This window comes from Euleptes europaea, chromosome 7 (genome assembly GCF_029931775.1).
Source record: "Euleptes europaea isolate rEulEur1 chromosome 7, rEulEur1.hap1, whole genome shotgun sequence".
NCBI lineage: Eukaryota > Metazoa > Chordata > Lepidosauria > Squamata > Sphaerodactylidae > Euleptes > Euleptes europaea.
This window is the reverse complement of record NC_079318.1, coordinates 10,150,809-10,166,211: the sequence shown is the minus strand read 5'-3', so window position 1 is coordinate 10,166,211 and position 15,403 is coordinate 10,150,809. Positions and strand designations below refer to the sequence as shown.

Genomic DNA, 15,403 nt, shown 5'->3' with positions numbered 1-15,403 from the left:
GGTCAGAATCCTTGAGGCACAAGCAAATACTCAAAAAGTAGAAATACTCATCGTTACTACCTTAGCAGTGCACTAAAGAGAATGTAGACTGAGGTGGCAGTCTTATGGCTCATGGGGTAACCCCAGTGAGCACATTCTATATTGCTGAATCCAGGCTGAATTACTGTTCCAGAAATAGTACTGCTCCACCCCACCTACTAATACCACCCACTAGGTGTCCCTGCCCATGGGTCCTTGTGTCTGGTCAAAGTTTCTCTATGAACTGTACATTTGTTCTTCAGTAATTACGCAGTTCAGAATTTGCAAAATAGTGTTAGCTTCTTGAAGTTTAATAAGACAAAAAAAACAACTTTTAATAATTGGTATAATAATACTTAATTAACAACAACAACCAAGTTGCAAGAATAGGTATAAATTACAGGCAGAAAGGTACCGTCTGAACATAAGATTTTATTTTTTACAGAGAGAGTAGTTTAGCAGTGCTAAAATAACCCAATGCACCTTTCATTAGGAGAACAAAACCACAGAAATGAGTGAAAGGCCAGTCACATGTACAAGCCAGTATCTTCCCTTTCATAATTTCTGAAGTATGTAATACAGGGTGATTAGTTTTTTGATGTGTAATAAAAAACAACTTTTAATGGCACTTTAATAAAAACAATACAAAATGTCTCCTAGTTATCAACAATACAATCCTGTTAAAAAAAAGTTTTTTGAAACTTGTTATTTCACAAAGTTTGAACGTAAGCACTTAAAGAATAAGGAAGTCCTAAGAAAAATTCTGTCTAACAGGGTGCCAGTGCAAATGGGACCCATAGTACAATAGTGGTCATATGAAGACAGAGACTGCATAGGTAAAACAGTGTTCAATAAAGGTGCTCTTAAATAGATCTCACAATTCATTCTTTACAAGTTATGACAACTTGACACTGTTGATTGTTGGTCTTCTCTCTATGCTCTTCTTTGTTTTTATAAACGTTATGAACAATGCTGGAAACAGGCTAATTTACTGTACAAAAGTTCCTTCTGGAAATCATGAGGCATAGAAATGTAGTACATGTACGATTTCTTATGCTTGCACTTCATTCTCGTTACTGAAAAATTGTTAATATTTGTATTTTTGACCATTAGGTAACTTGCAGGAAACCTAGGAACCTCTTTTGCACAATGAAATAGCAGTTTCTTAATTTATGAAAAGTTCACTTGGGTAGATACCTCAAGATTAATGTAAATTGTATTTCATCTCATTCCAAATTATGTCTCTAGAATAATAGCTGCATTGAAGTATTGTGGATCCCAGATTTTAAAAATGGAACCACATTAACAGCATTTTGACAGTTTAGTTAAATAAAAATCATGCAAAGAGGTTTTTTTTAACATAAATAGATTCTGCATCAGTTCCATATACAAGACATGATCCTAAAACATCTAAACTATTAACAGGTAGTGTTGGACTTGAAATTAAATTGGTAGTCTCTATGCGGTCTTTAGTTGGATCATTGCTTAGCCACGGGGTTATTATAGACTGGTTAACTGCATTGTGAGACACAAATGTAATGCTTCTCCCACCTGTAATAAATGCAAAACAATCAAAGTAAATTTTGAGCGTTAATACTTAGAGAAACAACAAATTGCATATTGTTCTGCATATCAAACCAGTAAGAGTGCAAAATGTTTGACTTAAACATCAAAGAGAAATAAAAGGGCTGCACCAGTAACAGGAGATCAAAATAAGGCCAAGGCTGATGGTGGAAAATAGGTTGAACATTTTTGTTATACTCAGAATTGAAATTCCCTATGCATTTCGCCCCAAAGGCATCTTCAGGGGAATCTGTAGTTATTGCAGTAGTCCTTCAAATGAGAATAAATTCTGTAGCAAGTTGGTAATGAAATAACCTTTCTATATACTGGTATACTGTCATCGTTCTTGGTACGCAAGTGCAACTAAATGACAAATGATCACAGCAGTACTGCGGAGAACTTATTGTGCTTGATGTGCCAAATGTGTTAAGTAGCGTATTTCAATACTTGCCCCTTCTCTAAGGTTCCTGTTTCATCAGTTCCTTGTCTTTGCACTGCTTGTCTCAAGGGTCCCTACTCTTCTGGGATTGCTTCCTATTCAGTTTACAAATTTCGGCCTCCATCTTTAGTTCATTCTCTTTATAGCAAATTCTTGCTTACCCTTGGGATTGTTACAAACTGGTTAACTGCATTATGAGACAGGTTTTCCCCAGCCAAACAGACTTCACATTCCCCACTAAAGCTACAAGTTATTGACAGTCTCAGTCCATGAGCAATCAAGGGTGGAAATGCAATTCTTCTTCCTCTGTACTTATATATCCCAAACGGTGTCCTTTTAAATTTTCCAGTCTAACATCACCATGTAATTCATTTGCAATACATTTGAGGCACAGATGCCACAGATTTGTTTTTTTGATTGCCTTTTCTGATCTCCTGGATCTTTTCATTCATGGAGTGACCTTAGGCTAGCATTTGAACTACCCACCCCTGTTTGCCCTGACAATCAGAGCTGTCCTTCATTCTTCTAAGAATTATGGCTGAGAAGCAGCAGCTGACATGTTGCAGTAGTTAAGAGTGTTGGACTAGGACCTGGGGCAACCACGTTTGAATCCTCCACTCTGCTATGGGAGCCTGCAAGATGTCCTTGGCCCCGTCACAATCACTCAGCCTAACCTACCCTCACAAGGATGTTGTGAGGATTAAGTGAAAGAAGGGGGAGAGGAGAAGAAAAATAATGTGAAAAGCCCCTTTGGGTCCCTGATCAGGGTGAAAAATTGAATAAGCAATATGATAGTGTGGTCACTACCTAGATTTAATGCCTCCTAGACTTTAAATAGCTTTCAATAAACTTTTTTAAAAAAGTTATTCCCTCTTGTGAGTTCATTGAGCTTTCCAAGGTCCCAACGAAAAATTTGTGGATATTAATCCTGTCCTTGTTCTTCTGTCCAAATCCCATTCTTCCCATAACCGACTCCTAAAGTACAGGAATAAACTTTTGATGTTACTGTCTAGTATTTCAAGGTAGTTTTTTGTGGTAATTTGCCAGAAGCAAGGACAAGGCAATCAGTAGATAACAGTGTGCTTGACTGGAATATTTAACCAACAATTGTTTAATATGAAAAATAAGCTGCTCGGTGTTAAGGAACTGAGATACAGCAACTCTACTCCTTCAGGCTAGTACAAAACTTGAAGTAAATTTTACCTGTATGCAGCAGAGATTTTTTTCCAGACACATCCATGGATGCATCCCAATGCCACAGAGATCCATCTTCTGAACAAGTGAACAGATGGTCAGGGCAGGAAGGATGGAAGTGCACTTCCCACACTAAATGAATAAGCATACATATTTATTACACAGTAGACTAGTCTACCCATAAAAGCATTGTACAAAATGCAGTCACAGAATACTTCATTGAAATTTGTCTGTTGCTAACACATGCCAGGAGCAGAATGTAAACCCAGGAAAGAATAGAAGTTTGATTTTTTAAAATAAGCTCATAGTTCTAAGTTATAAAAGGTTGTGTAATTCATGGAATGCAATGAATCTGAGAATGTTACTTTTTAATTATTGTTCCAGTAGACACAGACTAGTCAAAGATATCTAATGGATGAACTTGAGAGAGCGCAATAAAATATTTTTTAATACAAGTGTAGTCCAGTGTGTGTAGTCCACCCTAGGCAGAAATACAGTGCAATTTTATCTCAGCAGGAAGTAATGGAGAACATAGTTTATAAGGTTTGGCTTGAAGATGGCACCTACTCATTGAAGCAAGTTCTACCAGTCAGATAGATACAGATCACTTTAGGCCATCCATCAACATTGTTTTTGGAAGAATGCAAACTATGGGCCATTTCAAATACTTTTATAGCAAAAAAATAAAACTTAAGACATGGCAGAAGATAACTGGGATGAAGAAATGAATATTAGTAGGACTACGTTAATGAAACTTAGCTGGAGTAACTTTGTATTCCAACACTTAGCATGAATAACAAGCTTATCCCAATGGAAAACCCCAGTTATTTCTAGGGTAATTTGTACCTTGCGTACATTTTTGCTCGTAGGAAATATAAATGATACTTTCCCTTTGGAAATATAATGCACCAGATTGCCGTGACAGTGTCTTAAAAGGGCAGGCTGAAAGAGCCACTAATGAGTTTTTGCAAAAAAGGACACCCAGGACTGGTAATTATTTCTGAGGCCCAAGTCATTAATATATTTTTGATTCTTTCTACTTTCATTATTGTTCTCTCTGTGGATTGTGCAATGGAGAGAGAGCCGGCATGTCAAAAAACTTACAGATAGTCCTTCCTATGTGGATGTAGTGTTTATATTCCTCATATGGTTCAACAGCCCTATTTCTCTCCTAACCCTCTACATTCCTCCCATCTGTGTATTTGTTTGTACCGCATTTTTCTCTCCAGTGGGAATCCAAAGCAGCTATTACCTTTTTCTCATCTCCACTTTATTCTCAACATTGCAAGGTAGAAAATTAGGCTGAGAGAATGACTGGCCAAGGTTACCCAGCTAGCTTCCATGCCAGATTGGAGATGCAAATCTGGATCTCCCAGATCCTAGTCCAACATTCTAACCACTACAGTGTGGTGACTCATATTCAGTTCTTCTCTTACGCATGATCAAGTTTTCCACTCATAAAGGGGACTGCGTAGATTATAGGGTCTGAATGGAGATACAGAAGACACAGCCTGACCCCTCATTCCCAAGTGTGCCTCCCGCAATAGATGGGAGAGAGAGAAGGACTCTGCACATGAAAGACCACCACATCCATAATTAAATAAACATGACCTTAAAAAGGAGACAAGCATGACAACTGTTGGATTCTGTACTTACGTTCTGCTTCATGAGCATTTAGTAAGGAAGCTGGCATGCTTCCTTGCCTTACATCCCAAATACTCAACACTCCATCTTGGCCACCTGTAGCAACAATGTGTTGTTGATTGGGATGCCGATCAACACAGTGTAGGGGGACTCTCTCTCCAGTCCTACAAAGAGGGAGGAAAACCTGTTTGAACAAGACACTGTCCTTTTCTCTGACTGATTTGGCATTAACACTATTGGAAACCAAGAACATACAAAACTAAGTGGAAGATTTAACACAAATACAGCTTGGGCATATTAAGACGGAAGCTGATTCCTGAGAGTAGCTGAGCTTCCAAAATAAGCAAGTTCTTAATAGATCCTTGGCTGACAATGCTTCAAAAACAGCATCTGCTGGCCTAAGCATCTTCTTGGTGTCAATCACTATCATACACAAACCTTTACAGGCTTCAACTAACATCTAGCTTCTACCAACAGATATGTTTATGATTTGCAAGAACACTAGAGTTATCAGATATGGTGGTGTAGTTTTTAAACAGACAAAAGCAACATACAGAGTTCAAAACAATTACCAAATTATTTCAGTCCCTAATACTTGCACATCCAGCCATTTTGTTCTTAAAAGAAAAATACAAACGGTCTATGTATACCAACTCTGGAATCCTGTGCACAATTATCTCAGAGTAAACCCCACTAAATACAATGGAGCTTACTTCTAAGTAGACATGCAAGGAATTGCTCCATGAATTACCTAGAAAAGCATCCAGAATAAAAGGCTGTTGTTTTTACACAAAACTACTGGCATTTTATTACCTCTAAAGTTAACAGTTGTAACAGGCTTAGATTTCACCCCAACTGTGTCATTTCAAATGCACCAATGTATAATATTCAAAAACTTCTGTGAAGAGTGGGAAGAAAAGAGGAAACCTACATACAGGTATGTGTCTGTGCCATCAAGTCACAGCTGACTTATGACAACCCCATAAGGTTTTCAAGGCATGAGACGTTCAGGGATGGTTTGCCATTGCCTGCCTCTGTGTGGGCTGAGAGAGTTCTGAGAGAACTGTGACTGGCCCAACATCACCCTGCAGGCTTCATGTGGAGAAGTGGGGAGTTCTCCAGATCAGAGTCTGCCACTCTGAGCTAAAGAATTACTTAACTGTCATGCACAATTTGGATTTAACAGTTTCATCTAAAAGAGAATTGCTTACAATGAAAATATTTGTGATGGCTCATTTCCTTGCTGTCTGAAATCCCATATTTTGAGCTGACCAATTGAATTAACTGTCAGGATCTCAGTTATGCGAAGACATGTAACAGCATGGAGAGTACTACTGTCAGCATTGTCTGTAGAAAATCAAATATATTCATGTTATTTATTTCATTTTTAAGGTTCTGAACAAGTTATAATTGAGAAGCATTAACAATACAGTGAGCAGATAAATCTCAAACAAAACTTTCTCCAAGTGTCAGGTGTGAGTTGCCCCCTGATGATTTACTATTTTTTTTTAGAATTTTCTAGATGTAAACCTTAGCTAGAAGCCCAATGAAAGATGGTTAAAACTTACTTATGATATTATACCACTTCAGACTTTCTTCCAATGCCCACATTAACTACAGTAAACCTTTAGTGCAACTTTAATGAGATTGCAAGGTGGTGGCGTGACCTCTACGCCGGGTCCGTGCCACTTGCGCCATCTAAGCTGGCATGGACGCTGGCATTGGGGCATTTAAGCCAGCCCACCTGGTCCCCAGACTGGCACCCTGGGAGGCATTCCCGGGGTGTTGCGGGGGGTGGCGCTGCCTTTAGTCAGCTTCCTAACCCCTTTCATCCCTGGAATGCCGCCTAACGCTACGGCAGTGCTGCACCACCTTTTTGTTGGCACAGCATTGCTGTTCTCTATGGGGCTTCCCCTCCATTTTTCGTATTTTTTTAATAGCCCTTTTTTCCTCCCAGAGCAGCTGCAAAACCTCATTCGATGTGTTCCAGCGGCAGCTCTCAGGAATGGACTGTAACAGTTATAAAGTTTTAAAGTAGTGGCACAAAAGCATGAAATGATATTGATGCACATTATCTCCACTAAATGACAACAACACAAGATTAATAAAATTCTGAAACTTAACACCTGACTCCAAAGTGGCTGTGCCTATTTATAGAGAAAAATTAAAAATGGCAAAAATCTCTTAACAATTTTTCCTTACTAGCAGTGAGATCCATCATACCTCAACACTGAAAATCCATAACAAGAATTAAAACTGATATGTAGTATGAGCATTTGTGGAATATAGCTTTATTAAGAAAATTATTAAATTGGGTTAGCAAAAACTCAGGTGAATATAGATGCCTTTTATGCTGTCTGGAATACTAGGAACTTATAAAAAGGTGAAATTTAAAAGGTATATATACTTTATAAAGCTGCAAAGAGGACTTGTTAAAATTGTATAGCTTCCTTTATAAACTAAAACTAGTTTTAGCTTCCTTTATAAACTAAAATTAGTTTCTTAAAGCCTAATCAGAGTTAATACAGAATTGTTTAAATTTGCAGTCATTCAACAGTGAACACAATACTGAACACAAAGCTGAGTAATATCAACTTTTAATTAGGCATCCCTGCGATACCAATTTTTTTACCAAATGTTCTAAACACCATAAATGGGTAGAAATTTTTCCAAGGATAAAGTTCCACCTCTAAAGTTTGTTCCATATAATCAACAACAGTAAATGGATGTCATTGCCAGTATGGTATTAGGTAAGCTTGGCAGTTTCAAAGTTGTACTTAATGTTTTTCAGGTGATTATCCCTTCAACTTGTATGAGACAGTACATGTATATTTTTTTGTTTTGTATACTAGGGGTGGGAGACAAAGAAAATCACAAATGCATATAATAATCCAAATACAAAATCCAGTTGAGAATTAACCTGAGCCAGGAGAAAGCAAAACCAAAGTTAAAATTCTTATTTATAGGTAGGTCAATTCTCAAATGGTGGAAGGGATACCATAATCACCAACTGGATACTGATATAACAAGTGACACTGCTGAGAATGATAGTGAAACAGAGGTGCCCTTGTGACCTCCGTGGAAGAGAAAAATTATGTTGAAAAGGATGGATAGCCATATTCATGGCATATGATAGTTTTTTGGTTCTACTAAAATTCGCATGTCAACAGTTTTCAGTGTATTTGAGGATTTTCTTAAATTTAAACAAAGGGAAGTACATGGTTATTGTCTTAATTTTTTACAGGTATTATTCAAATAAAAATAATTTCTTCATAAAGCTTCTAGTTGTTTGAATATAACATTTAAGTTACACGTGATTAATTTTTCCTAGTCAAATATTTCAGTTTAAGTATTTTTTCCATATTGGGTGATAAAATTAACATGGGGCACTTTAAAATGTTGGTTAATAAATAAAAATAAAACTTGAGAAATCCAAAGCATTCAATATGTAAGAAAGAGTGTGTCAACTGCTGAGGTAAACAAAGACTTGTTATTGCAGAGACACACTGAGAAACACATTAAATAGTGGGCAGCTAATTTAGATTTTAACATCTATTAAATTTGCATCTAAAGTATCCCTTCTGCTAAATCTATTTTAAGTTTTGCATTCATTTTCATTTTGACAGCTACAAAAAGCACATGTTTAAGCATCGTATTCAAAAGAGCTCACTATTGTTTGTTGCATCAGCACTGAGGAATTCTTAGAATAACATATACATCAACACAAAGCCATATTCTTTCCTCTGGAAGTACTCTTCTCCAAAAGCTTACCTGGCACTTGGATTAAGAAAATGGATCTGCCAGCTAGTAGCCTTCTAAAGCAGGGGTGTCAAACACACAGCCCAGGAGCTGGAGCTGGCCCCTTGAGAGCTCTTATCCGGCCTACAAGCTAAGGCAGCCATACCCGCCCCCCCGCTCCCAATCTGGGGTGGCGAGGCATGGCCCGGCCAAATTACATTTATGTCATACCTCATAACAAATGAGTTCAACATCCCTGTTCTCAAGCCTAGGAGTGTTGCCAAATTGCACTACTCATTTCATAGTCTTAGGCCTCAACAGATAGCTAGACTGCAATGGATGGTTCTACATCAGGGGTCCCCAACCTTTTTGAGCCTGCAGGCACCTTTGGAATTCTGATACAGGGTGGTGGGCGCCACAACAAAACTGCTGCCACAAGAGGCAGAACCAACTGCAAAATCTTAGGGAGTGAAGTCATGTATAACTCTAATAGCAGTTTTTCAACATTTCAGGCAGAAGCTCTGTTTACCAGGATGACTTTTAAAATGAAAATACGGTTTTAAAATATTTTCTTGCATACAGTTTATCTTCAGTCGTACAATGAAGATCCTTGTGCTGTGGTGGGAGCCGCTGCTGCCCAAGCAACCTTCTAAAAATCAGATCTCCTATGGCCAATCAGAAGTCCTGTTGGGGAAAAACCCACCTGGCCCCACCTACTTTCTCAAAACACTTGGCCAGGAAAAATATCTGCAGGTGCCATGGCACCCACAGGCAACACATTGGGGAACCCTGTTCAACACAGACATCTAGAATGCTTTTCAACTTCATATAGCATTGTGTTTTTTGTTTCTTCCAATGCTGCCATTTTTCTGTTGACTTGGAACAAAAGCAATGATACCCAAGCATTACAGTGATGTCATAATTAATTCCCAGGAAAATGCAACTGATGGTACTTTTATCCCAATCTTTAAGATGAACAAAGAAGCTTACAACATGTCAGAACAAGTGTTTAAGAGAAGTGCAGGAGTCAACTGCCTACCTATTGTACGAACAGCATCCGTACGTTCAGCTGTGAACAAATTTATTTTGCCATCTTCGCCAACAGTAAAGATTTCAGGGCTATTACAGATTATCCCGGTGCATGATGCACTACTGCATGATGGATTATAGTAATGTGCCTTCTCCCATTTCCGGCTTAGAGACAGAGTCTATGAAATAAGTGAGAAAGAATCCACCCATATCATTTTACAGTCCAAAAGACTAATTTCCTTTTTTTAAATAACCATAATCAAAAGCCTTGGGTCATTTAGAAATCAGATGAACCATTACAATCAATCTACACCAGCTTAAATTCAAGTATTTCTGAGCAAACAGTTTGCAGATTTGTCTGTTCGGGTTTTCAAAAAGTAGCAACATTTTTGGAACTTTGTTTCTGCAGTTCAATCCTATGCATTTTTATTCAGAAGTAAGCTCTAGGTCACTGGGACATGTTTATGAATAAATGCATGATTACAAGCTTATTATCCATTTCCCCCTACACAACAGGCATGCGTTCGGTAAATCAACCCTAAGGTTCAGGGGTGTAATTATTTACATAATCAGCTGACAAATACTTTGTGTCCACAACTCATTCAAAAATCAGAAAGCTGCTGGAACGTAATTCCCAGAGAATATGCATAAAGAAACCTAACGCATTATCCAAGCAATCAGAAGGAGAAGGATTGATATATTTAAAAATACATTCTTAGCATTAAAGATTTTCAAATTTAACTTCCCTATATGTATTAGTCATCTTAGGAACTACAAAACTATATAAAAAACTATAAAAGTATTGGAACAGTCATAACAGCTGAAAAATATTGTTACCTCGTTATTTTGATGATGCTTGAATATAGTCACACTTCCAGTGGATGAAGCAGCCACAATTCTCTCCTGATCCAGAAACTAAGAAAATACAGATCTCAGGCTTGTTAAAGATTCCCTTCTTACTTTACTGGTCAACTACTAAGTCAGTGGTCAGTGTCGCACAGGGGAGGGTTTCCCAAACAACAGAAACAAGGAGCTCCTTTTCCTACTTGAATAACTGAACTTACTTTGCATCTTACTTTATACTTTTCAGTCACTTAACAGCCATTGTATAGTGCTTTTTACCTGTAAATCCATAACATCACCACTATGTTGGATATCACATAGCAGATGTGGTTCTCCATGATAGTCTCCACTCAGGCCCAAGCCTTCAAAGTCTCCAATAGACCAAATGGAAATATTATTTTCCTGTAAGAGGACAGAAAAAAGACCCCAAATCTTTATTTAAGATCACCATCTTCTATAGAAAACTTACCAACACATACACTAGCCATACCTTCATTTTTAAGAAGTCAAATTTTAAGAAGTTTCAATATTGTTTTACAGATGTTACCATCTCAAATTCACCATATTCACAGGGTTCAAAGTAAGGAACATTGTCCAAGCATCACATAACTGTCAAAAAGAATACAAACACAGAACTTCTAGATTTGTTCCAACTGGCTTGGATGAGACCCTAAGAAAAGGGGCAGAGAGAAACCAGCTGAGAATCTCCTCCCCAGTGAACATTTTAAATTGAATTCTAATTGGAATATAGTTTGTATGCTTTCTATGGCTTGTGAGCCAATTTTTGGCTGAAAATATAGGTATTTAATTACTATACAATCATTCCTAGAAAAACTGGGAGAGTAATATGGGTGAGGACAGCAATGGACAGCGACTGGTCCAGAAGAGTGGCCTAAAATCAAATCAAATAAACAAATAATCTACTGTAATGGGGCAGAGAAACAGACAGGAAGCTTCAATTAAGCTGAGCTTCCCAAAGTAAACTAAAAAGAAGCCTTATGAGCAGAAGTTCATTATTTCAAGCCCATCCCTAGCCAAAAGGATCACAACACACAAACCTTCCTCTAACACTGTCTGGCCCCAAAATTAATTTCTTCCTCACAAGCTCTGTTCTATGTGCCCCCATCTGCTGAGAAGAAGCCAGCACTGAGCAGAGACAGACCTTTTTCAGTGGTCACACCCCACACAGGGAAAGCTCTGCCTTTAATCCATGCCTGGCACCCATTCTACTCTCTTTTAGGCACCAACTTTCTAATTAAGGGATTTATCTTTTAAAACGGGTTCTACAGTCTGCCTTAGTACAGTTTTATGAGACTCATTTTACGCTGCTAAACATGCCTGCCCTGGGTGGGTTTTTAATTGTTAGCTTTTTAACAATTATATGCTGCTTGATCTTGTTTACTTTGTCAGCTGAGATATCTTTTTCAAATTAATACACAGCCATTTCTCTATCTCGCCCATTTCCATCAGTGTGGGTGAACGTTAACAGTAAAACACATGCACAAAACCAAAACAAAATATCCAGCTACGTTAGAATCACGTCACTTTCCCCTAATCCGGTCCATTGAAGAGCATCCTAGAGGAAACAGGGAGGCCGAATGAGGGACCTCCATGACAATCAGGGCCGGTGCTACCATCAGGCGAACTAGGCGGTCGCCTAGGGCGCAGAAGTGGCCTGAGGGGCACAGTTTTAAACCGATTCGTTTCTTGGAAAAAAAATGCAACTGACAATTTATATTTTTTATTTTAAGATAAGGACCACAACAGCGCTAACGTCTTTATATAACAAGTTTTGCGCTTTTATCTTTTCTACAAAACATCTGTTTGTGAAAATTGGTTAGCAATGGGGGGTGGGGGCACAAGTAGTTAGACTGGCCTGGGGCGCAAAAATAACTGGCACCGGCCCTGTCGACAATGTAACCTTAGCACAGCATTTCCAACATCTCTCAGGAAGTCAAAAAGGTCAAGAGTCCAGTAGCACCTTAAAGACTAACAGAAATATTTTCTGGTAGGGTATGAGCTTTCGTGAGCCACAGCTCACAGATACAACTCGAATGTGAATCCATCGGTCTTTAAGTAGAGGAACAGTATGTAAATGTGAATAGCAGGCTTGATTGGATTAGGTGTGATATGCAAAAGAGTCTGTGATGTCCAGGGGAGAGATGGGTGTGGAGAAATCAGCATTGGTAATGGGCCATGAATGCAAGGTCTTTATTCAGCCCAGGTAAATGCATTGACTTTAGTTTGAATATCAACTGTAATTCAGCAGTTTCTCTTTCCAATCTCCCTTTAAAATTCCTTTGTAAGAGATTGGAAAGAGAAACTGCTGAATTACAGTTGATATTCAAACTAAAGTCAATGCATTTACCTGGGCTGGATAAAGACCTTGCATTCATGGCCCATTACCAATGCTGATTTCTCCACACCCATCTCTCCCCTGGACATCACAGACTCTTTTGCATATCACACCTAATCCCATCAAGCCTGCTATTCACATTTACATGCTGTTCCTCTACTTAAAGACCGATGGATTCACATTCGAGCTGTATCTGAAGAAGGGAGCGGTGGCTCACGAAAGCTCCTACCCTGCCAGAAAATATTTGTGTTAGTCTTTAAGGTGCTCCTGGACTCTGGCCCTTTTTGACTACTGCAAACAGACTAACACGGCTCCCCACTGCGAATTATCTCTCAGGAAGAAACGGCAAATGCGACCCGCTCCAGGGACTCTAAAAAAAGGCCCGGCTTGGCGAAAGGCAAGGGAGCGAGAGAGCAGTCAGGCGCTCATACTTTTACCTCGTTGTCCCACGAGCCGGTGGCGAAGACCTCGGGAGGCTGTAGGGCGGGAGCGGGGATGGGCCGCCAGCGGGTCTTGCTGACCTTCTGAGAGACGTACTTGGCGACCACGTCCTCCATGCTGGGGAAGGCGCGGAGGGGAAGGCGCGCCCCCGCCGGCTTTCAAACGTACCCTTTTGATTGGCTGGCAAGGATCGCCGGAGACGGCACTCGAGCGGGGACAAACTACCCCTTCGCCCAAAGAGGGGCGGGGCAGCTGCGCAGAGGGGGTCCCGTGCACGAGGGCCGCGCGGGGTTTTTGCGTCAGCGGAAGGCGCCTCGCGCAGGAGGGAGCGAATGGTGGGAACTAACCCTGAATTTCCCGAAATAAATAATAATAATGGGACGCTGTCAAGGCGCAACGGACTAATGGCGACCCCAGGACTATCGGGTTTTCAAGACCAGAGACAAACAGAAGCGGCTTGCCGTTGTCTTCCCCTGCATAGCAACCTCAGTCTTCCTTGGTGATTTCCCATCCATGTACTAATCTGGCCAACCGTGCCTAGTTTTCATGCTTTGACAAGATCGGACTAGTCAGGGCTACCCAAACGTCTGTGTTTCCCAAACACTAGAACGATGTGTAATGTTGAAACAGAACGTGAAATACCGTGGGACTGTCTTAACATCGGTTGCCAACGGCGTATTCCTCATTCCTTACTGTCAGTATTTAACATCTAGTTGTCTCATCGTGCCTCTGCTTACCTAGTATACAGTAATCAGAGAATGAATTTGCAATATTGTTCTATGTACACATTCAGTTAGGTACTTTGCTACCGTAGTCAGAAATTGTTTTAGCAAAAACTTAACCTGGAGAGTTAGGATCCATGGTCTTAGGTGTGCCCTACTCCTACCTAGGATTGCCCCTTAAAGAGTACTGATTGTTGTTAGCTTGGTGGTAAGATTACTAACCTTGCAAGTGAACGATCAAATTTTATTTATTTGTTTGTTAGATTAATAACCCGCCCTTCCCAGCCAAGGCCAGGCTCAGGGCAGGTAACAACAATTAAAGCAACATAACAATAAAATACATTAAAGCCATAATATATCATTCTAAAATTATTTCTAAAAACATTAACACAAAACACCGTATAGTATGGTGCCTGCTAGAGCAGAGTGCCAACATCCCCATAATTCAGTAAATAGTTGTAAATAAGTGGGGGGAGTAGAGGGGCCAGCATCGATATTACTTGCAGCTGCCTGGTGGAAAAGCTCTGTTGTACAAGCTTTGCAGAACTCTTTCAGATTCCTGATGTTACTAGATAGAGCATTCCACCAGGCCGGAGCCAGGGTCGAAAAAGCCCTGGCTCTCATTGAGGACAGACCACCAACAGATTTTGTTCAGCAACGCGCTTTGGGGGTGTTGGAAGTGTTGGACTTTACACTATCTCTTATCTCAGACTTAAATGTTTCTATGTATTCACAGATATGAAGGAAGGTTAACAGAACATTCAGGTTAGCATTGCTTTGTTGTGCCAAACAAAATGGTCTTGTGTGCTACTATTGAAACATGGAGCAGGGGTTACCTACCCTGATAAAAATGCTCACTCCCTTGAAGGGGTACAAAGCAAATAAAGTTGAAGGGAACTTTAAAATGAGAAGAGTTTTGTCTGTCAGACAGCTATATGTGCTTATGTGACATTCCATAACACACATCCAATATTTTATTTATATTATATTTATGTTTTTAATTGTAATTCTATGCTGGCAGTTGGGATGGGCAGTATAAAAATATAATAAATTTTTAAAATAAATACAACAGTACATTAGCTAAGGGGCAAAAAATGTAACAATTTGAGGAGAGGAATAGTTAATGTTTCCTATATAATGCAACGATAAGTATTTTACATTTTCTGTGCAATCCTGGGGGGGGGGGAAATGCTCTAGAAGCTGGCGTGTCTCCTACGCCAGTCCCCCTGGACCACGGCAGAAGCGTGGCCCTCGGACACCAGCGCAGCCTTCCCCTGGCGTTCTCCTGGTGCAGTTGCCTGCGCCGGAATCCCAGGAGGTGTTCCCAGGGCATTTAGGGGAGCGGAGCTGCCATTAAGCAGCTTCTTAACCCCATTTGTTCTGGGAACACCCCCTAACGCAACGTGTTGCATCACC

At 39.7% G+C, this 15,403-nt stretch overlaps 1 protein-coding gene across 1 annotated transcript; it reads right to left on the bottom strand.

Annotated features, from left to right (window-relative positions):
- Positions 1 to 1,325: 1,325 nt before the first annotated feature.
- NUP43 (nucleoporin 43) lies at positions 1,326 to 13,381 on the bottom strand. The gene is made up of 8 exons (XM_056852483.1): positions 13,262 to 13,381; positions 10,748 to 10,870; positions 10,463 to 10,540; positions 9,636 to 9,804; positions 6,070 to 6,205; positions 4,871 to 5,022; positions 3,224 to 3,346; positions 1,326 to 1,569 (listed from the first exon to the last, which is right to left on the bottom strand). Exons 1-8 carry the CDS (start codon positions 13,379 to 13,381, stop codon positions 1,355 to 1,357), a joined length of 1,116 nt encoding a protein of 371 aa, XP_056708461.1. The 3' UTR covers positions 1,326 to 1,354.
- Positions 13,382 to 15,403: the final 2,022 nt, after the last annotated feature.

What these genes read in the sequence shown, in the direction of transcription:
- NUP43 (XM_056852483.1), bottom strand. Translation starts at nt 13,381, where the DNA reads ATGGAGGACGTGGTCGCCAAGTACGTCTCTCAGAAGGTCAGCAAGACC. An exon ending in CCATCACAAATATTTTCATT is followed by an intron (nt 5,023 to 6,069) that starts GTAAGCAATTCT and finishes CCCTCTTTGTAG; the next exon opens with GACTGGAGAGAGAGTCCCCC. An exon ending in AAAATCTCTGCTGCATACAG is followed by an intron (nt 1,570 to 3,223) that starts GTAAAATTTACT and finishes CATTTATTACAG; the next exon opens with GTGGGAGAAGCATTACATTT.